Genomic DNA, 19379 nt, shown 5'->3' on the forward strand with positions numbered 1-19379 from the left:
GGAGCAGGTAGCCCGCGCCGCTGGGCGGGCCAGGCATGCGCACACGGAAATCCCCGCCCCGCCTGCCCTCGGAAGTGCTTTCTTAGCCACTGGCGCGCTTGCGCAAGACGAGGTCTTCGTGGCGGCGGTGGCGGCTGAATAGGCTACGGCCGTGCTTTGGTGGGTGCGGGTTTGGAGCGGCGCCGGGCGAGGGTGGCGACCCCCGGGGGATTCCCTGGAGGGGATTGGGCGAGGGGGGGCCTCGGCGGGAGCGCGGGCTGAGGGCGGGGGTCCGGCTCTGGGTAGGCCCGACGCCCCGCCCGCTCGGAATTCCGGCTGCAAAGGCCCGTTGGGTCGGGTCGGGGTGGGCGCTCCCGCGGCCCGGAGACTCGTCGATTGGTTCGCTGGCTCTGTGGGCCGGGACCCGCCCTAGGTCCTGAGGGGTGGGGGCGACGGCAGCCCTTGTGCCAGGCCCAGTAAGAAGTAAGGAAGGTCCGGGGCGGAGCGCCCGGCAGCGTGCCCGAGGCCAGCCGAGCCCGTTAGCTGGCCCCGTTTTGCAAGCGAATCCCGGAGGTTAAGTGACTTCCACGCCTGTCACACTAGGTGCCCGGCCGCTCCTCCCTTCTGTCGATTGACAGCTCTGAAGGCCCGAAAGAGCTCGTAAATAGCATAGTTCTTTCTGGATGTGTGGGTTTAGACGTGGGCTGACTGCCGTGATTAGTGAGGTCTCGTTTGTGCCTTCCACCCACCCGCTCCAACCTCACCGTGCGATTCTGTGTCATAAGCTTTAGTCAAACCTCTCATCCTGTGTTCTAGGGCTGGAAGTACAGCTCGCTGCCCAGGCGGGTAGTGTGTTCAGCTCAGCCGCTTTTCTTGTACGGTTCACACACACACACACACACACACACACACACACACACACACACACACACACACACACACCCCGAAACAATTAATTTCTTCACTTTTCCTGTTAGCCTGACTTTCTTTGTCTGTTGTTAGTTTTTTTTCCTCAAAGCATCATCACCTCACACACTGATCAGTTGTGTTTTCCCCACAGGTTTAAACAAATGGATGACTTTTCCCATTTCCCCGTAGAAACTCCCTCTCAAAGCTAGCATACCGCTGCTCACGTTGGGACTGGAGCCCCACCTTGCATTTGAGTAGCTGTCCTAGAACCTTCTGTCTGTGTTCCCCTCGGCTGCCTTCTGTCTTCAGTCTGACCATCTGCTCCCCTTCCTCCTTTCCTTCCATCAGAACACGTCAAGTAGTTTTTTAAAAAGTCGACTCATTTATTTGAGCCCTGGATTAGCTGGAAATGGCTTTATTTACCATCACAGTAAGAGGTCTGGGTGTAAAATTCTAGGTTGGAAATCCGCAGTGGGAATTGTGAAAGCATTATATGCTCACTGAAGAGTTTGATCCCATTTTGGTTTCTAATTATTGTTTCTGATTTTCTTCATGTCTAGAAGAATCTGAAGGTTTTCCTTGGTGTTGTAAAAGTTCTTGGTCCATAAACTTATCTGAGAGTCTTTTTCTTCGCTCCTGTGTGAAGAATGGTGCCTTTCAGCCCTGGGATACTTTCACTTCTTTGATGATGTTCTTACATGATTCCTTTGACAGTCCTCTCCACGTTTCTTTCTGTTTTCAGACCAGAATTCCTAGGTTCTTGCTTTTCCTCCTGTTGTCTTGTGGTTGCTTTTGGTTTTCATTTTTCTGTTTTCTTTGTGGAAGCTTTGTTGCCTCTGAGTCCTCGGACGCAGTTTTTTGTTCTGATCCTCACATCTTTGATTTTAAAGGGTTCGTCTGGTTTTAATTCGCCATGCTGACCTTTGACATCCAATTCCAGTTTCACGATGCAGTAACACTAACTAACCCATCTTCTATTGAGGTTTCCATCGGGCTTCACTTTTCTCTGACACGTGCGAGTCTTTGTGTCTCTTTGTGTGAAGTTACCTGTGCTTCTCATCTAGTGAGCTCAGGGGGCCTGGCAGGGGCTGAGTTTCTTGGGGGGTGTGGGGCACCCCTACTGGGAGCTCTAGCTGGGTCTCCCACCTCTTGTACGGGGTCAGGGGGCTGCCTGCTATTCAGCTGGCAGGTTTGGATGGACTGGCCCTCTTCTCAGCCTGGCCCTCACCCTGGCCTGCCTTGGCCCAGGATTCCAGTTCCTGCCCAGGGAGTCAAGGCGCTGGGCACGTGGCCTTCTCCCTGTGCTGAGCTCTCATTCCGGGGGTGGTGCAGCCAGAGCAGGGGCCCACGTGTTCAGGGGGCTGCAGGTGACCAGCACTTTGCGTTCCCATGGTTGCTGGGCTTTTCTGTCACTTGATGAGGGATTAAATATTTGGATTTGGGTTTCCTGAGCCCATCAGGTTCTCTCCACAGGCGCTTTTTGCAACTCCTATGGTGCATGTTTCCCAGCTTAGAGCCAAAGCCTGTTCCGGCTGTTTCAGAGAAACTGGGCTCACCCCTAACTCACTGGGACTCTTGGCCCTGTTGACCTTTTGCCTTCTGAGTCCTCCTCAGCTCCGCCCAGCTGCTGGGCCAGAGGAATGTGTTGGAGATGTGGCTGATGTGTGATTGAAAACAGGGGCACCCGAGCAGGCCGGTGGCCCAGAAGTTGTGCCGCCGGGCGTCTCCCAGAGGAGCAAAGCGGGGGCTTCTCCCCGAGCCCCGGCCCTCACTGGGTGACAGCTGTCTTGACACGCGTGACCTGTCCTGCTATGGGTTTGCTTTGCATTTCCTTGATGACAGTGACTGTGGGCACCTTGTCATGTGTGTGTGTCGCCAGCTGCAGAGTCGGTGAAAGCACTGCCAGTTGGTTTTCAGTATTTGGGTCACGCCATCCTCTCAGGCCCCAGGGAAGTCAGTGTGGACCCTGGGAAAGGCAGCTCGCAGGCACCTGGGCTGAGCTGCAGGCAGACGCGGAGCCCCACGAGCACCCTGTATGCTCTCTCCTCCCCCAACCTGGAGAAGCCGAGGCTCCTATGGGAAGAGCGAGTCTTCCCCAGCAGGTGCGGGCGGTGCTGGGGCGGGCAATCAGCCTGGCAGAGAGCGTCCTGCACTGCGGAGCAGACTGTGGCTGGCGGCCCTGGGTGCACTTTTCCCTGGTCTCACCGACCGTGATGGGCAGTGAGGGCTGGCCTTCTGGTGTCGTGGCCTCCTCCTCGTGTTGACCTGGTCTTTGCTTCATGAGGTTGACCCTGCCGTCTTTCCTACCTCAGCTGGCAGAGTTTGAGTTGGCAGCTCTGGACAGACTTGGTGAAATAAAAGTTCTGACCCTGTGATTCTACAGCCAACTGGAAGGTCACTCCACTGGCTACCAGTTGGGAGGTTCGCTGGCACAGCTGGCCTGTGCCTGGACTGTTACTTTCCCGTGGCTGGTGTAGCAAAGCAGCACAAACCTAGCTTAAACAGCAGCGGTTTATTACGTGACTCTGGAGGTCAGAAGTTCAGCATGAGTCTCACTGAGCTTTACTCCTTCCGGAGGCTCCAGGGAGAAGTGGCTCCTGCCTCTTCCAGCTTCTAGAGGCACCGCATCCCTGGCTCGCGGCCCGCCCTCCATCCTCACCGCCAGCAGCGCAGCATCCCCCGTCTCTGTCTGACTCTGACCTCCCTCCTCCCTCTGATGAGGACCCTGTGAGGATACAGGGCCCCCTGGGAATCCAGGGTCACCCCCATCCCAGCGGCCTTAATCCCACCTGCAAAGTCCCCTCTGCCCCGTGACGTGACAGGTCCAGGCGCCCTGGGGATTGGGATAGGGACATCTCTGGGGGGTCACGTTCACTCCAGAGCCCCATCCCTGTGAAGTTAACCCCACAGAGTCAAGATACCGTGGGTTTAAACCTGGGGTGGGGCCAGTGTGGATCAGTGAAGAAGAGAGTATAAGATGAGAGGAAGGTTCCTGGGGGCAGCTCTGAGCTGAGCCTGAGCGTGGGAAGCCGTAGCTGGCTGGGTGTCGAGGGCGTGGAAGGGGACTTTGAGCTCTTAGGGGAGCCTTCCTCAGCCACAGCCGAGTCTGGAATGTCAATCGTGTGCGAGGCCTTGGGGGTGGCTGGGAGGTGGGTACATAGACAGGTGACATGTTCCTTGTCTCCAGCAAGTTTACAGCTGAGCCAGAGGAATGGAACTTAGGTTGGGAGATGGGAGTGCAGACAAGCAGGAAGGGAATTCAAAGGACGGAGCGGACACCATGGGCTGGGCAGTCTGGGAAGGCTTCTTGGAGGTCAGTCTAACTAATGAGAACTGGGCTTCATCTTCCCCAGTTTTTTTTTTTTTTTTTTTTTAACTTTTTTTTTCCGTTGAAGTGTAGTCGGTTATAGTGTGTCAGTGTCTGGTGCACAGCGTGATGTCCCGGTCGTGGGTACGTATACATACATTCATCCTCTTCGTTAAAGGTTACTACGAAGTAGTCGATACACTTCCCTGTGCTATACAGAAGAAATTTGTTTTTTATCTCTTTTTTTATATAAATGGTTAACATCTGAAAATCTCAAGTTCCCAAATGTATACCTTCACACCTCTTTTCCCCCGTAATCGTAAGATTGTTTACCGTGTCTGCAAGTGTGCTTCTGTTTTGTAGATGGGCTTTTTGACATCCTCTTTTTTCTTTTCTTTCCTTTTTTTAAAATTTTTTTTACATTCCACACACAAATGATATCGTGGTATTTTTCTTTTTCTTCCTGGCTTACTTGGAATGACAATCTCCAGGTCCATCCATGCTGCTACAAATGGCATTTTATTCTTTTTATCACTGAGTAATATTTCGTTGTGTAAAATATACTACATCTTTTTTATCCAGTTGTCTGTCGATGGACATTTCCTGTTGCTATTTTGGCTCCCTGGGCCTTTGCACCCCTCAGACTAGAGGGACTTCTCTCTAGTGCACCATCACGGTCATCTGGAGACTCCCTGTTTAGCCTTATTCCTTGTTCCCGTGTATCTGGCCCATAGAGGACCCTCGGCCACTAGAAGAGACTTGGTGAAGACGGGGCATGGGGGTGGGCGTGGGCTCTCACAGCTGCTCTGCCCTGTCTCCACAGGTTTCTCCCCTGGTCTGATACAGCCCCAGGGCCTTGACCATGGACTTCCAACATCGCCCCGGAGGCAAGACCGGGAGTGGGGGCGTGGCCTCCTCCTCTGAGAGCAACCGGGACCGCAGGGAGCGCCTTCGGCAGCTGGCCCTGGAGACCATTGACATCAACAAGGTACCTCCTCCCTAGGCCCCTTCCCACCGCCTATGCCCACCAGCAGGCTGTCCGCCCCCCAGCCTCGGGGGCCTGCTTTCTGACCCAGGGAACTTGACCAAGAGCAGCAGCCCTCAGCTACCTGCCAGAGACTGCTGTGCACAGCCCCCATTAGAAGGGCTGTTTCACAGCAGGAGCTTTACTAAACCGGAGACCTGTGTAATTGCTGGTGGTGAGGGTCCTGGTGGCTCTGGATGCTTGGATATCACCGCAGCCACGGGCGGGGAAGGACAGCTGCTTATCTGTGCAGCTGTTGGTAGGCAAGTCCCCCCTCGGCCCTGGGGACATATGGGGCGTCCCAGGCACTGGGGGGGTGGGGCAGCCTTGGGGGCAGACCTCCCCTGGTGAGACCCCTGGGTTAGGGGTTCCACGGACCAGCCCCAACACGCACTCCATGACCCTCTGACCTCTGAGGTCCTGGGATGCTGCACACGTCACACCTGAGTGGGGGTGGGGATTTAGATTCTGGGGTTACCCTGGTTTGTGCCGTCTGGAGTTTATTCTGGTGTGTGATATGAGCAGAGGTCAGACTCAGGATTTTCCCAGATGATTGACTAAGGGTTTCTGAGCCTCAGTGTGGCTGCGGGGCCAGGTCATTCCTCGGGTGGGGGGGTGAGCAGTGTCCCTGGTGCCTGCCCACTCATGCCAGGAGCAGCCCCAGTACGCTGGACGCAGAGGCCCCAGGCGACGCCCGGTGTCCCCTGGGGGCAGAGCCGCCAGAGCGACCCCCAGTGTTGTGTGCAGTGGCCCCTTACACTTTGAGATGTGTCGGGCCCTCTCTGTGTGCCAGGCACCCCCCAGGCCTCTTGCAGGCCTGGCCTGTGAGGCTGGTTCTGTTACTCTTTTTTTTTCTTTTTTTATAGATTTTATTTGTTATTGTATCATTTAATTATTTTATTGTGGTGGGGGTCGGGGGAGGTAATTAGATTTATTTTCTTTCAGAGGAGGTACTAGGGGTTGAACCCAGGACCTCGGGCATGCTAAGCACACACTCTACCACTTGAGCTATCCCCTCTCCCCATTTTCCAGATGAGGAAACAGAGTTAGGTGGGGTGGGACTGTCATTGCACAGATGGTACAGCCACTGGGTTGGGGAATGAGGACTTGAACCCCTGGTGTCAGCTCCACACCTGAGGTCAGAAGTGCCTGCCCCGCCGCCCCTCTCAGGGGTGCCACTGGTCAGCCCTGGAGCCCGACCCCACTGACAGGGCACGCAGGGACGCGGGCCTTCTCCAGCCTTTGACCTGGTTGCTTCTCTCTGCCCATGTCAGGCTTGTGCTGCAGCACTTGGAGTGCTGGCCTGTCCTGGGGGGAGGTGATGAGCCACGGTGCTGTTTCAGCTCCGCCTCCTTCTTGACCCCAGGTCGCCATGAGTGTGGGGTCAGGGGCTCCCTGGGGGACCCCCCTCCTGGAGCTTGCTGTGGGTGCAGACAGGCAGGGTAGACTCCAGGTTTCTGCAGGATCCCAGGGGCCATGCTGCTGCCTTAAGGGCTCCTGCTTGTCCCTCTCCTCGAGGACGACCCCCAGTGCCAGCCAAGGGTGAGCCATGCGTCTTGGACAGAAAGAGGCCTTGGCGCCGCGGACCCAGCACGGCAGGGCCACCTCCCTTTGTCTGACAAACGTACTTTCCTTTCAGGATCCTTACTTCATGAAAAACCACCTGGGCTCGTATGAGTGCAAGTTGTGCCTGACACTGCACAACAATGAGGTGTGTCTGCCCGTCCCTGTCCCCCCTGCCCGTCCCCTCCCCTCCCCATACAGCCTGGCTCTGCCCCGCTGGCCTTGTCACTCCTGAGATGTGGGTCACTACTCAGTGAGGCGCGGGCGGCCTGAAAGTGGCCACTGACACAGCGGGGCCCGGCTCAAACGTGTCTTTCTAGGAGAGACACTGTCACTCCAGACAGAGGCCCAAGCCCCGCTGTCCCCAGCCTCTGTCCTGCATGGTGTGGCTCTGGCCCTAGTCAGCATTCTGAGCACCCAGGGTGGTCTGATGACCGCTCACGCTCACGCTGGGCTCCTTACCTCGGTTAAGATTTGGTCTCCTCTGTCCTCTACCATGCCGGTGAGGACTTGGTTTATGTCCAGCTCTCAGCTGCGGGCTGCAGCACTGAATTAAACAGTCTCACGTGTGCGGGTCTGCCCTGCGGCACTGGGCTGGCTGTCCTCTGGGGGGCCACCGTGGGCACGGTTTCCCCGGGGAGCCAGAAGAACCCTAGTTGAGAACCGCTGGTGTGCGCATCCCCTCTCTGGGCATCACGGAGGTGGACTCACTGCCAGGTGCCTGGCGGCGCCCACAGTCCAGCTGGGCCCACACCTGCACCTGCAGCCTCGGCGAGACTTCCCGTGTCACAGACATCTGGGACCTTCATCTTCTCCGCCTTTACGGGCGCTCGTCCCCCTCTGTGCAGACCCTCTAGACCGCGTTTACTCAGCCGCCATCAGGGCCCCCAGGCACCTCTACCCGTGTCTTGAACTGTGTGTCCCTCTCCTGTTGCAGGGGAGTTACCTGGCACACACCCAGGGGAAGAAGCATCAGACCAACTTGTGAGTACCTCCCAATCCCGCCCCCCATCACCCCACCTAATTCCCTGCCCCCCTCACCTCCCAGACCAGCTCCAAGGTCAGGCGGAGGCCACTCTTGGCACCTGGGCCTGTGGCCTTGGCGGCCCGTGTGGAGGGGCCGCGGCACTGTGTCCATCCTGCCTACAGGGCCCGGCGAGCGGCCAAGGAGGCCAAGGAGGCCCCTGCCCAGCCAGCGCCAGAGAAGGTCAAGGTGGAGGTGAAGAAGTTCGTGAAGATCGGCCGCCCAGGCTACAAAGGTGAGGGCGGCCCTGGCCCTGAGCCACGCCCCCTCCATCCGCCTTCTGGGGAGTCTGTTCATTTCCTGTCGGAAGGGTTCCTCCCCACACGACGGGGGAGTTAAGTGTCTTCTCCATACCCGTTGGGGTGTCTTGGGAGGTCCTAGTGAAGGTGGGTGAGCGTGTGAGAGGGGACAGCGAGCCCTGGCATGGCCCTGCCTGTGACCTGGGAACCAGTACTGGGTCCTCCTAATCCAACAAGAAGGAGGATGTTAGGGTGAGGGTCTGTGTCAGCAGCAGCGCCTGGGTCACCTGAAGCAGAAAGCTGGGCAGGTGGCCCGACTGGAGCCCAGGACTGTGTTCCTGGGAGAAAGGGAGGCAGGCTGCCTGGCAGGTGTTCCTCCCAAAGTGGAGACATGCTGTGTGTGGCTGGCAGAGGCCCTGGGGTGGGCCTGCTTGGTGAACCAGGGCTAAGGTGGCAGCATCCACCCGAGGAGGCCACCAAAGTCCTCTTGGCCACGATGGGCCATCGTGCCTCTTCTGGGTGTGGGGGGGGGGGCACTGGGGCCTCGGGGAGTGCAGTGTGCCCAGGAGCTGCGTGAAGAGCAGCCAGGAGCTGCAGAGCTCTGAAGCGAGGGGCACCCTCTCCCAGAAGCAGGGCTGCTGCCTCAACCCGCACACTCAGTGCTGCCAGGTCTGGGATGGGGGCCTCTGCAGCACAGCCCCCACCCGTGGACAGTGCCCATCCAGCTGCGGAGGGAGGGCCATGGGCGTTCGCCAGCCAGGCAGCGGCCCCCAGGGCACGCGCTCCTGTTTGTGGGTGGTGTTCGGCCAGCACCAGGGTCCCTTGTCTTCGGGGGAGATGAGCCGACCTGGTCCTGAGACCCGCCCTTGTTGCAGTGACCAAGCAGAGGGACACGGAGGTGGGCCAGCAGAGCCTCCTCTTCCAGGTGAGCCGAGGCCGCGGGGACCCTGTCCTGAGGGGAGGGGCCCTAAAAAGCAGTGCTGCCACCCTGCTGTGTCCCCACAGATTGACTACCCCGAGATCGCCGAGGGCATCATGCCACGCCACCGCTTCATGTCTGCCTATGAGCAGAGGATCGAGCCACCGGACCGGCGCTGGCAATACCTGCTCATGGCCGCTGAGCCCTACGAGACCATCGCCTTCAAGGTAGCGAGTCCAGGATCTTGTGAGGTGGGGAGCCAGCCAGAGGGTCTGCTCCATCCAGGCAGGTGGCCTCGGGCCCACTCGGGGTGCCCCCTCCTGACCAGGCTGGAGGTGTCCCTTCGGGCCTGGCCTGCTGAGGGGGTGGCCAAGGACAACGCAGCGCACGAGTTGAAGGCTGGGTGCCTGCCAAGAAGCAGAGGCCTGGCGCCGGGCGGGGCGGGGCAGGATGGCCCACGGGTTGCCAAGCAGCAGCGTCAGCGACTGTTATCCTGAAACCTCAACCCTGCCCTGACAGGGGGCCTCCTCGGGGTCCTGAAGCCCCGCTTCTGCCCGCCCCCACCCCACACAGGTGCCGAGCAGGGAGATTGACAAGGCTGAAGGCAAGTTTTGGACTCACTGGAACCGGGAAACCAAACAGGTGAGTCACTCCAAGTCTGGGCAACTCCAGAACCTTCTCCCAGCCAGGGCCCCAAGGGGTCCCATTCAGCCCCTTCTTTTTTTCTAGTTTTTCCTCCAGTTCCACTTTAAGATGGAGAAGCCGCCGGCCCCACCGAGCCTCCCCGCCGGGCCTCCAGGGGTGAAACGGCCCCCACCCCCACTGATGAATGGCCTGCCTCCTCGGCCGCCACTGCCTGAGTCTTTGCCACCGCCCCCGCCGGGAGGCCTACCCCTGCCGCCCATGCCACCCAGCGGGCCTGCACCCTCAGGGCCCCCAGGCCCTCCCCAGCTGCCCCCACCAGCTCCCGGTGTCCATCCCCCAGCACCAGTAGTCCATCCTCCAACATCTGGGGTGCATCCCCCAGCTCCTGGGGTCCACCCACCAGCACCAGTGGTCCACCCACCAGCATCTGGGGTTCACCCCCCTGCTCCTGGAGTCCACCCTCCAGCCCCGGGAGTCCATCCTCCAGCGCCAGGAGTCCACCCTCCAGCACCAGGGGTCCATCCTCCCCCATCTGCTGGGGTTCACCCCCAGGCCCCAGGGGTGCACCCACCAGCTCCCGCAGTTCACCCCCAGGCCCCGGGGGTCCATCCACCAGCTCCTGCAGTTCACCCCCAGGCCCCGGGGGTCCATCCACCAGCTCCTGGGGTCCACCCAGCAGCCCCTGGGATCCACCCCCAGCCTCCTGGAGTCCACCCCCCACCTCCTGGGGTCCACCCATCAGCTCCTGGGGTCCATCCTCCGGCTCCTGGGGTCCATCCCCAGCCTCCTGGAGTTCACCCCTCCAATCCTGGGGTTCATCCCCCGACTCCCATGCCCCCGATGCTGAGGCCCCCACTGCCCTCCGAAGGGCCTGGGAACATTCCTCCCCCTCCCCCAACCAACTGAAAAGCTGCCCCTGTCCTAGCAAGTCTGCTTTTGTTTTCCTGTGCTTCCCCCCGGAGTGCAGTTGGGTGCTTTTGTACAGGGCTGGGCCCCCAGAGCCCATTAAAGAGTCCGTGCCGACCCTGGAGTGTTCTGCTGTGTCAGTGGGCAGGCCGGGGCAAGGGCTTGCAGTGACTGAATGCACCTTCGGAGGTGGCCCAGGGTCAGGACACCAGCAGGACACAAGTGGGTGGCCCCTGGGTGGGGCAGCCTGCGAGCCAGCAGCGCGTCTGGGGCTCTCCTCAGAGGAAAGCAGTGGCTGCTCGCTCCCCTTTGGGGCGCGTGGGGGGCCAGTACGCAGGGGCGGGGCCCGCCAGGTGCGCCTGGCTGCGGTCTGAGCGAGGGTGATGTGTTTTCCTCGGGCTGGTGCGCGGCCGTCTGGGGCAGGAGCGCTGGCCCTCTCTGCCCCCACCCCTGACCTGGGGGCTGTTGATAGTCTGGTCCGTTTGGGCTACTCACTCGCTGCTCACAGTCCCAGAGACTCCTGTCTCCAAAGGGGAAAACTTGTCAAGGACAGCTGTTGACAAGTGGGTCACAGGCCACACTTTCTATCACTGGTCAGGAGGAGATAGCTAGCCAGGTCAGAACAGAAGGAGCTTTGAGAAGGCCGCCTGGCCTGCCCAAGCTCCCAGCGGGTGCTGGCCCCCAAGGTCACATCCCGAGAGATAGGGGCTGCCCTCCTGCACAAACAGCCCTGCTCGCCCATATAAGCCAGGGCAGCCCAGCCCCTGGAAGCACCCAGAATGCAGGGCCCGCCCCTCTCTCGGCTGGCCCTGGTGCTGTCGGTGCTGGGGGCTCTGCTGAGGGCCGGGACCCCCAGGGAAGAGACCTCCAGCACCCCAACCTTGCCTGGGGAGCCAACTACAGACACTGGGGGGCTCATCTTCCACCAAGACTGGGAATGGCCCCCCCCCAGCATCCGGCCACCAGGCATCCCTGGGGATCCTCTGTGCCTGGTGACCCTGGGTGGGGGTGGCAATGGGAGCAGTGCTCTCCTGCGGGTGGTGGGGGCCTTGAGTGGCTACGAGCAGGCCTTCCTGGAGGCTGTGCAGCATGCCCGCTGGGGCCCTCGCGACCTGGCCACCTTCGGGGTCTGCCCCCCCAGCGGTAGGCAGGCTGCCCTGCCCCACCTACAGCAGCTGCAGGCGTGGCTGGGGGAGGCCGGGGGGCGGCGGCTGGTGGTCCTGCACCTGGAGGAAGGTATGTGGGGGCTATAGCCGGGAGCAGGGATGGGAGGCAGCCACCATTCTCCAGAGACTGGGTTCTGCCAGAGCCCCCAGCCCAGCCCCCTCCAGGCCTCTTCCAGAAGTTGAGACTGATGGCCAGAAAGGTGGGTGACCTGATGTTTGCCACATCTAGGGGCTGGAAGACCTCCCATTCCCAGACCTGCCCCTCCACCCATGAAGGAGCCTCAGGGGTGAGGCCAGCACAGCCTGAAGGCCCAGCAGAGGACGGCCCCTCCCCTCCACAAAAGACCCCTGGTAGGGGTGTGTGTGGCCTGTCCTCAGGGGCCACTGGCCTCAAACCCACTACCAAGGGCTCAGAGGTGACAGGTGGCAGCCCGATCGCCCACCCTGTTTGTCTGACACTCCTCTCAGGCCACCTGTGTCCCAGGGGCATCAGACCAGCTGCTGCTCAGGTGGGGCCTCTCCCGCCTGCAGGACAAGACAGGCTTGGCGGGAGGGGCTCCAGCTTCCGTGGCTCAGGTGTCCTTCCTCCATTGTTCTGGCCACAGTGATGTGGGAGCTGACGCCCTCGCTGAAGTTCCAGGAGCCTCCACCTGGAGGAGCCAGTCCCCTGGAGCTGGCCCTGCTGGTGTTGTACCCAGGAACCGGCCCGGAGGTCACCGTCACCGGGACTGGGCTGCCTGGCACCCAGGTACCAGGGAGTTGAGGGGGCTGTCCCTGGGCCCCAGGAGCCCTCACTCCTGGCAAGGGAGGGCGATGGGGTTTTCTAACTGCTTAACAGAAAGGCCACCAGGGTCCAGGCTGGAATCCTGAAGGGGTATTAAGAGCAGTAGGCTGAGCAGGGCTGGAACCCAGCAGCCCTGCCTGGCTGAGCTCCCATCTCCGCAGAGTCTCTGTCCAGCTCCGGACTCCAGTTACCTGGTGCTGGCTGTGGACCGCCCGGAGGTGGCCTGGCGCGGCCCTGGGCTCGCCCTGACCCTGCGGCGTCGCGGAAACGGTAGGCCCCCCTGACAGGGACCTGTCGGGCAGCTGACCCCTACCCCAAAACCCCAAGCTGCTGAGCCAGCACACACGTGTCACCCCCCCACCCCGCAGGTGCCCCCCTGAGCACTGCCCAGCTGCAGGCCCTGCTGTTTGGCTCGGATTCCCGCTGCTTCACACGGATGACCCCGGCCCTGTTGCTGCTGCCCCCACAAGGGCCTGTGCCTCTGTCCGCGCGAGGCCAGCTGGACTCGGTGCCCTTTCCACAGCCCAGGTGCGCGCAGGCGCAGACCTGGAGTGGGGGAGTGGGGGCAGAGGGACCCTGCACCTTCACGACCTCCTCGTGACCCTCCACTCCACTGTCCAGGGCGTCCCCGGAGCCCGAGGAGCCGCTCCCCAGCGCCGACCCCTTCCTGGAAACTCTCATGCGCCTGGTGCGCGCGCTGCGGGGTCCCCCGGCCCGAGCCTCGCCCCCGCGTCTGGCCCTGGACCCCGGAGCACTGGCCGGTTTCCCGCAGGGCCAGGTCAACCTGTCGGACCCCTCGGCGCTGGAGCGCCTGCTGGACGGCGAGGAGCCTCTGCTGCTGCTCCTGCCGCCCACCGCAGCCACCGCCGGGGGCCCCGCGCCTCTGCAGGATCCTGCCTCCGCGCTCTGGGCTGAGGGCCTCACGCGCCGGGTGACCGCCAAGCTTCAGAGGGCGGCCGAGGAGCTGCGCGGCCTCCCCGGGCTGCCGCCAGCCGCCACGCCACTGCTGGCACGCCTCCTCGCGCTGTGCCCGGGGGACCCGAGCGGCCCCGGCGGCCCGCTGCGCGCGCTGCTGCTACTAAAGGCGCTGCAGGGCCTGCGCGCCGAGTGGCACGGGCGGGAGCGGAGCGGCCCTGCCCGGGCGCAGCGCAGTGCGGGGGCCCCAGCCGCCGACGGGCCGTGTGCGCTGCGCGAGCTGCGCGTGGACCTGCGCGCCGAGCGCTCGGTACTCATCCCTGAGACGTACCAGGCCAACAACTGCCAGGGTGCGTGCGGCTGGCCGCAGTCGGACCGCAACCCACGGTACGGCAACCATGTGGTGCTCCTGCTGAAGATGCAGGCCCGCGGCGTGGCCCTGGCGCGCCCGCCCTGCTGCGTGCCCACGGCCTACGCCGGCAAGCTCCTCATCAGCCTGTCGGAGGAGCGCATCAGTGCACACCATGTGCCAAACATGGTGGCCACCGAGTGCGGCTGCCGGTGACCCTGTGCCCCAAGTGGCGCACTGGCCCATATTTATTTGGACCCCTTCATCACCCCAATAAAGACCAGAAAGCACGTGGCTGGGGTGTCTGTGGTGTTTGGAGACAGGCCAGGGCTTCCTTCCGCCAGTTGTCATCCCCCTCAGCACTCTGGCCCCCACCCCCACCTGAAGCTCCCAATCCCTGTTACTCAGGCCCCGGGTGGGTTCTGGGGTTCGGGCGCAAAAGAGCAGACAATGAAGAGGGCCCCAGCACTGACTTTATTTTGCTGTAATCACGGGACGGGCGAGCGGAGGCCCAGGAACTCCCGTGTGGGGCCAGACTTGGCTCAGTCCCGCCCCTTGCCTGCGCGGTGCTTCCGGCGGCCCGGAGGCCGGTCCTCCTCCTCCGGGGAGGCCCAGGCCTGCTTCTTCCTGTACTCTGGGTCTCCGGAGTCTCGCGCCCATGGCTGATGGCCCCCTTTGCGTGCCTCCCAATGCCGCGGTAGGGCTCTCCGGGGCTCCCCGGCAGCCCGTGGCCTCTCCTCTTTCCGTGGCTTCTCCCTCCGTGGTCTCTCTTCCCTTCTTGGCCTCTCCTCTTTCTGAGGCCTCTCCTTCCGCAGCCTCTCCTTCTTCGGCCCCTCCTTCAACCTCTCCTTGGGCCCTCGGTCTGCAAGGGGCGCGGGCTCCTCCCCAGCGGCCTCCTCAGACTCCCCTTTGTCCTTCCCTGCAGCCTCCCTGCTCCCGGGGACCTTGGCCCTTTCCTCTACCTTCATCTGGGGTGCAGGCGGTCCCAGTGGGGGAGCCCAGGTCACGGGCTTTGGCTGCAATGCGGACAGTGTGGGGTGGTGGGGTCAGAGCAGAATGCCACGGGGGCCCAGGCCCCTTCCCCCAATGAGAGCCCCACTGACGGGTCACTTGAAGGACGTGCTTACCAGGGCCGATGCAGGACCCTTCGGGGCTGAGCTTGGCGGGACGCACGGTTCAAGGACAGGCACAGGGGCTTCCGCTTCCCCAGCCACGGCCTCTGGGAAGGGCCAGGAGGGGATGTGAGTCAGCCTGAGCCGGAGAGCCGACCACACGGTCCATCCCAGCCCTTTCCCCTAGAGCCCCCTCTTCCTGGGGACAGGCAAGGGGGCTCAGCCAAGCCAGACTCCACCAGGTACCCTGAGGCTGGACTGAATCCGTCCGAGCCCTGGGAAGGGGCTCCGGGTCTCCACTACGGCGGAGGCCTTTCCTTCAAAGCTCCCTCATTCAGGTAGCAAAAGGATGCTCCCCGTTTCTCCGAGGGCGGTAGGAGCGCCACGGCGCAAGGAAAGCGGCACACTACCGAGTGGGGGTGCACACAGCCCATCCTGGGCGTGCAAGGCCGGTGGGGGCGGGGCTGAGGGCCTCTTCTCAGGGAGGAAGGTGCACCAAGGCCCCTACTGGGACGGGAAGGGCTCCGCGGAAGGTCCGTGTTGGGGACGCGCGCGAGGCTCAAAGCCGGTCCTGAATAGTGGGTCTCAGACGCCACCCTGGGGGCGCATAAGGCCGGAGCAGGAAGTGCAGGGGGCGGGTCCCAAGGTCCATACTAGGGGGCAGGGGGCGCGCACTGCCTGGGGTGGGGGTCCAAGACCCAACTCTGAAGGGGAGGCGCACAGACCGGCCCCCCGGAAGAAGCCACGCGTGGGGCGCAGCTCACCGCGGCACAGCTGGAAGGCGGAGCCCAGCAGCGCCACGAGCGAGGCGAGCACCAGGCACTTGTTGAGCGACAGCTCTCCCCAGGGCAGCTCCTCGCTCAGGGCCGGGGGCGGCGGCGGCGGCTGCGGGGGCGGCACGGCCTGCGTCTTCTTCCGCGCGGGGCTCCGGGGGGCTGCGGGAGCGGGTGCGGGATGGGCGCGGGCTGCCAGGGGCGGAGCCCCGGCTGCGCTCGGCCCCGCCCTGCCCGGCTGTGCGGCCATGCGCGGAGGAGCTAAGCTCTGCCGGCTTGGCACCTCCGCTGGGATACCGAAAATATTCTAGAAGATAACTCGCTGAAGCTTAGTAGCACCTGAGCTGGTGTTAGCATGAATTACAGAGGCTCACAGCCCGTTTCGTTACGTCACTCCACCAGGAGCCCCGTGCACGGTACTGACTCCCCATCTAAGGACCCGGCCCAGGATCGACCCCCAACCCAATACTGGTCCAAGCCCACCCCCCGCCTCACCCCTGTCTCCGGCAAACCCACTTGCTCCTGTTTTCAGCCTCTCCTTCCCGTGTCCTGAGGCCACTTTGGCCACCGGCTCCTTTTCTGTCATCTTGGGCCTGGCATCCACACCGCCTGCGGGGCTGCCCTCAGCTACCGGCTCCTGAGAATCCTATGCAGAGCGACATGTCATCCTGGCAGTTTCCTTCCAGTCTTTCCTCCGAGGGAGACCAAACCCTTCCCATGGGCTGCAGACATCCACCGTCAGTGCCAGCACATCCTGTCCTCCAGGGGCACCCTGGGCTGAACCCCAAGGGCCCAGGCTACTCACCTGAGGCCAGCTGTTGGAGTCGGCCAGACTGGGTGTCACTGTTGGTGGGAAAAGAGGGAGAGTGAAGGTCATGGGAACCCCCAGGCTGACCCCACCCTGCCCCGGGTTCTGCTGGGTGAGGGCTGGGTAACTGCTCCCGTTTTACAGATTTGAAAGTAGACAGACTGAGACTTGCACACAGGTGCACGGCACTTCACTGACAAGCTGGGATTCTAAACCTGACCTCTGCGGCCCGGCACCTGTGTTCTTTGGGCTCCTTATGAACCCCCAAGGCTTTAATGGGCACCCCCAAGACTTTAATGGGCACGGAGTGTGGAAATGGAGAGCACGGTTTAAGCCAGTCTAAGGTGGGAGTCCAAGGCCTGGTCTCTGAAGGTGAGCCACCTGGCTCAACAGAAAGTGGGCTGCACTCTGTGGCGCCCTCTGGGGTACCTGGAGCCCTGTCCTCCCGCGGCTGGCCTGGGCAGGGGTCAGCCAGTGCAGAGAGGCCCTCGTCCACTTGGCAGCTGCCCAGGCCTCCATCCAGCTCCTCCAGGGCCCTGGTTGTCATGGAGACGTCTGAGAAACAGCAGGTCCAGAGTCAGGCTGGAGGGAACGGGGAAGAGGCGGCCTACATTTGCTGAGCTCCTGCTATGGGCCTGGGCCTGACCTGGGGAGAGGGGGCTCCGACCTGCCCCTCCCAACAGGCCTTGCTTGGCCCCCTTCCTGGAGCCCCATTCACTTGGTAAATTCATACTCATGCAAGGCAAGGCCAGCAGCCTCTGCCAGGCACTCTCCCTGACCCCCCCCAGGACCCCTCCTGATAGGCCAGCCTCCTTGGGGCCCCAGCATCCCTGAGCATTCAGGATGGGGAGGCTGCTGGGGCCCCAGGGAGGGCTGGGTCCTGCTCGTGGTCACAGAGATGAGCAAGGAGCCCAAACCAGAACCCTTGGCCCCAGGGTCGGCTCATGTTCTCTGAGACCAGGGACTATTTTTATCTGGTGCCTGAGGCCAGCAGGACAGGCCAACATGGGGCCCAGCCCCTCCCAGGCCTTTGCCCCCCCTGGGGTCTCCCTCTGGACCATCCTCACCAGCCATTCCCGGCACCCACACTCCCCCTGGACCCCCTAAGTCTAGGAGCTCAAGCCCCAGCAGCCAGGATCAGCCTCACTCTGGCCGTGACAGGCAGGGACAGGGGCAGGGGATCCCAGACCTCCCGATCCCAAAGCTGGGGTCCCCGCCCCTCTGACTGTCTCTGCTTCCACCTCACAGATGAAGAAACTGAGGCTAGAGCTGGAGCCAGAGGTTGTGCAGAGCTTGAGTCAAACCTGTCTGTTGGCCCCCACAGCCTTGCTTTTCTGGGTCACCAGTGCCTCTAGCTCCAGTGTCAGTGTGACCCATCCCTGGGCAGAAAGAGGACCCTTCCCTGGGGCCAGAGCAGGCCATGGGGGAGGGGCCCAATGGGCAGGGGGGCAATGCCCCTAGGTGTGTTTGGGGGCATCCACCGGAGCTGGGGATCCCCGTGGACCTCAGGGATGCCCTCCCAGACCCCAGGGACCCCCTCTGTCCAGGCCGCCCCCTGCCTATCTTACCTCACTGCTGCGGTGTTGGGCCTGGTGCACAGGATGGATCATGAGGAGGGTGGCCCCATGACAGACAGCAACAGGTGGCCAGAGGCCACAGGGTGGGCCAATCAGCTCACTGGTTGCAGTGGGAGGGGGAGGAGGCCTCGCTGGAGATCCCAGCTGGGCACACCCCCGACTTGGAGCAGGACCAGGCATTGGGCCCGGGGGCGGCCCCACCCCCACCAGCGTGGCGCCACCTCCAGGCTGGCCACAGTGACCCTGGGAGCATTGCTTCCTGTCTCTCAGCCTCAGAAAAGAGGGTCTCGGGGGTGAAAACTCCCACAGAACGTGGTCAGCTTGCCTTTGGTCTTGGGTCTGGTCAGCCATCCTTAGCTAAACAACCATGCCCCTGCGGAGCCCAGGGCCGTCAGGAGGGGCTTCCCGGAGGAGGACGACACCGCTGAGGGGAAGCCAGGCTCTGCTGGCTCAGCTTCCTCATCTGGAAAGTGGGGTCATTTCCTCCCAGGGGGGCAGTAAGGTCAGAAGGAGTTAATCCGGGTTAAACAACCACTTGATAAGTATGGACTGCTTTTGTGTCATCCCATCTAGTCACGCGTTCACGCCTTTGTTTAGTCAGTCATCAAACACACACCACCAACACAGCCCAGCTGTATGGGAAATAAGTTTGTCACTTTTTTCTTTAATGGAGGTACTGGGGACTGAACCCAAGACCTTGTGTATGCTAAGCACACGCTCTAACACTGAGCTATACCCACCTGCCTGTCATTTTTTTAAATGAGGTTTTTGAGATACAGTTTATGTACCATATAATACAGTCTGTAAAGTGTACAATTCAGGAGTATTTAGTACATTCTCACAGTTGTGCCACCAGCACCTCTAATTCCAGAACATCCCAAAAAGAAGCCCTGTCCCCGTTGATAATCACCCTCCCATCCCCCTCCCCAGCCCCTGACAGCCAGGAGCCCCCTCCCTGTGTCTGGGGACTGGCCTGTTCTGGACGTCTCACATCCATGGACTCACACACTGCGTGTCCTTCTGTGTCTGCTTCTCTCACTGAGCGTCGTGTTCTCAGGGTCCGTCCACGTGGTAGCAAGTGTCAGGGCTTCTCTCCTTTTCACGGCCGAGCAATGCTCCCCTGTGTGGAGGGACACATTTGTGTGTGTCCATTCACCAGCCTCTCACACGGCTGGGATTGGGGGAGGAGAGGAGGTGAATTGGTCAAGTGCAGGTACAGAGCCTGTCTTCAAGTAACATGTTGATATTTTATTCATTGTAGACTTTTATGCATTAATTTTTAATGTGGTAAAATATACATAAACATAAAACTTACCAAAGGAAAAAAAAAACATAAAATTCACCATCTTAACCGTTTGTGAGAGCACAGCTCAGCGGCGT

General features: G+C 61.5%; 3 protein-coding genes across 6 annotated transcripts; 2 read left to right on the forward strand and 1 right to left on the reverse strand.

The window, feature by feature from the left end:
- The first annotated feature begins 3 nt into the window (after positions 1-3).
- Positions 4-10632, forward strand: SF3A2 (splicing factor 3a subunit 2). Its single transcript, XM_010966662.3, has 9 exons — positions 4-159; positions 5019-5183; positions 6859-6930; positions 7720-7766; positions 7932-8041; positions 8921-8970; positions 9051-9191; positions 9538-9606; positions 9694-10632. The coding sequence occupies exons 2-9, from the start codon at positions 5058-5060 to the stop codon at positions 10513-10515; spliced, it is 1437 nt and encodes a 478-aa protein (XP_010964964.2). The 5' UTR covers positions 4-159; positions 5019-5057; the 3' UTR covers positions 10516-10632.
- Positions 10633-10779: 147 nt separating this feature from the next.
- On the forward strand, positions 10780-14023 carry AMH (anti-Mullerian hormone). Of its 2 annotated transcripts, none has more exons than XM_074351216.1 (5): positions 10780-11751; positions 12287-12429; positions 12627-12735; positions 12834-12993; positions 13087-14023. In XM_074351216.1, exons 1-5 carry the CDS (start codon positions 11295-11297, stop codon positions 13943-13945), a joined length of 1728 nt encoding a protein of 575 aa, XP_074207317.1. In that variant the 5' UTR covers positions 10780-11294; the 3' UTR covers positions 13946-14023. The 2 variants fall into 2 exon arrangements, with proteins under 2 accessions (XP_074207317.1, XP_074207318.1); XM_074351217.1 differs by having other exon boundaries at positions 11465-11881.
- Positions 14024-14184: 161 nt separating this feature from the next.
- Positions 14185-18145, reverse strand: JSRP1 (junctional sarcoplasmic reticulum protein 1). Of its 3 annotated transcripts, none has more exons than XM_074351220.1 (7): positions 17991-18145; positions 16852-16977; positions 16420-16457; positions 16131-16260; positions 15606-15776; positions 14857-14948; positions 14185-14745 (listed from the first exon to the last, which is right to left on the reverse strand). In XM_074351220.1, the coding sequence occupies exons 2-7, from the start codon at positions 16967-16969 to the stop codon at positions 14272-14274; spliced, it is 1023 nt and encodes a 340-aa protein (XP_074207321.1). In that variant the 5' UTR covers positions 16970-16977; positions 17991-18145; the 3' UTR covers positions 14185-14271. The 3 variants fall into 3 exon arrangements, with proteins under 3 accessions (XP_074207321.1, XP_074207320.1, XP_074207319.1); XM_074351219.1 differs by having other exon boundaries at positions 16852-17004; positions 17991-18124; XM_074351218.1 differs by lacking the exon at positions 17991-18145 and adding an exon at positions 17727-17958.
- Positions 18146-19379: the final 1234 nt, after the last annotated feature.

The sequence above is a fragment of the Camelus bactrianus genome, chromosome 22 (assembly GCF_048773025.1).
Source record: "Camelus bactrianus isolate YW-2024 breed Bactrian camel chromosome 22, ASM4877302v1, whole genome shotgun sequence".
Classification (NCBI taxonomy): Eukaryota; Metazoa; Chordata; class Mammalia; order Artiodactyla; family Camelidae; genus Camelus; species Camelus bactrianus.

What these genes read in the sequence shown, in the direction of transcription:
- JSRP1 (XM_074351218.1), bottom strand. Translation starts at nt 17,844, where the DNA reads ATGGCCTGCTCTGGCCCCAGGGAAGGGTCCTCTTTCTGCCCAGGGATG. An exon ending in GAGGCTGAAAACAGGAGCAA is followed by an intron (nt 15,777 to 16,130) that starts GTGGGTTTGCCG and finishes CCGCTCCCGCAG; the next exon opens with CCCCCCGGAGCCCCGCGCGG. An exon ending in CGCCTTCCAGCTGTGCCGCG is followed by an intron (nt 14,949 to 15,605) that starts GTGAGCTGCGCC and finishes GGCCCTTCCCAG; the next exon opens with AGGCCGTGGCTGGGGAAGCG.
- SF3A2 (XM_010966662.3), top strand. Translation starts at nt 5,058, where the DNA reads ATGGACTTCCAACATCGCCCCGGAGGCAAGACCGGGAGTGGGGGCGTG. An exon ending in TGACACTGCACAACAATGAG is followed by an intron (nt 6,931 to 7,719) that starts GTGTGTCTGCCC and finishes CTCCTGTTGCAG; the next exon opens with GGGAGTTACCTGGCACACAC. An exon ending in CGGCCGCCCAGGCTACAAAG is followed by an intron (nt 8,042 to 8,920) that starts GTGAGGGCGGCC and finishes CCCTTGTTGCAG; the next exon opens with TGACCAAGCAGAGGGACACG.
- AMH (XM_074351216.1), top strand. Translation starts at nt 11,295, where the DNA reads ATGCAGGGCCCGCCCCTCTCTCGGCTGGCCCTGGTGCTGTCGGTGCTG. An exon ending in CCTGCGGCGTCGCGGAAACG is followed by an intron (nt 12,736 to 12,833) that starts GTAGGCCCCCCT and finishes CCCACCCCGCAG; the next exon opens with GTGCCCCCCTGAGCACTGCC. An exon ending in GTGCCCTTTCCACAGCCCAG is followed by an intron (nt 12,994 to 13,086) that starts GTGCGCGCAGGC and finishes TCCACTGTCCAG; the next exon opens with GGCGTCCCCGGAGCCCGAGG.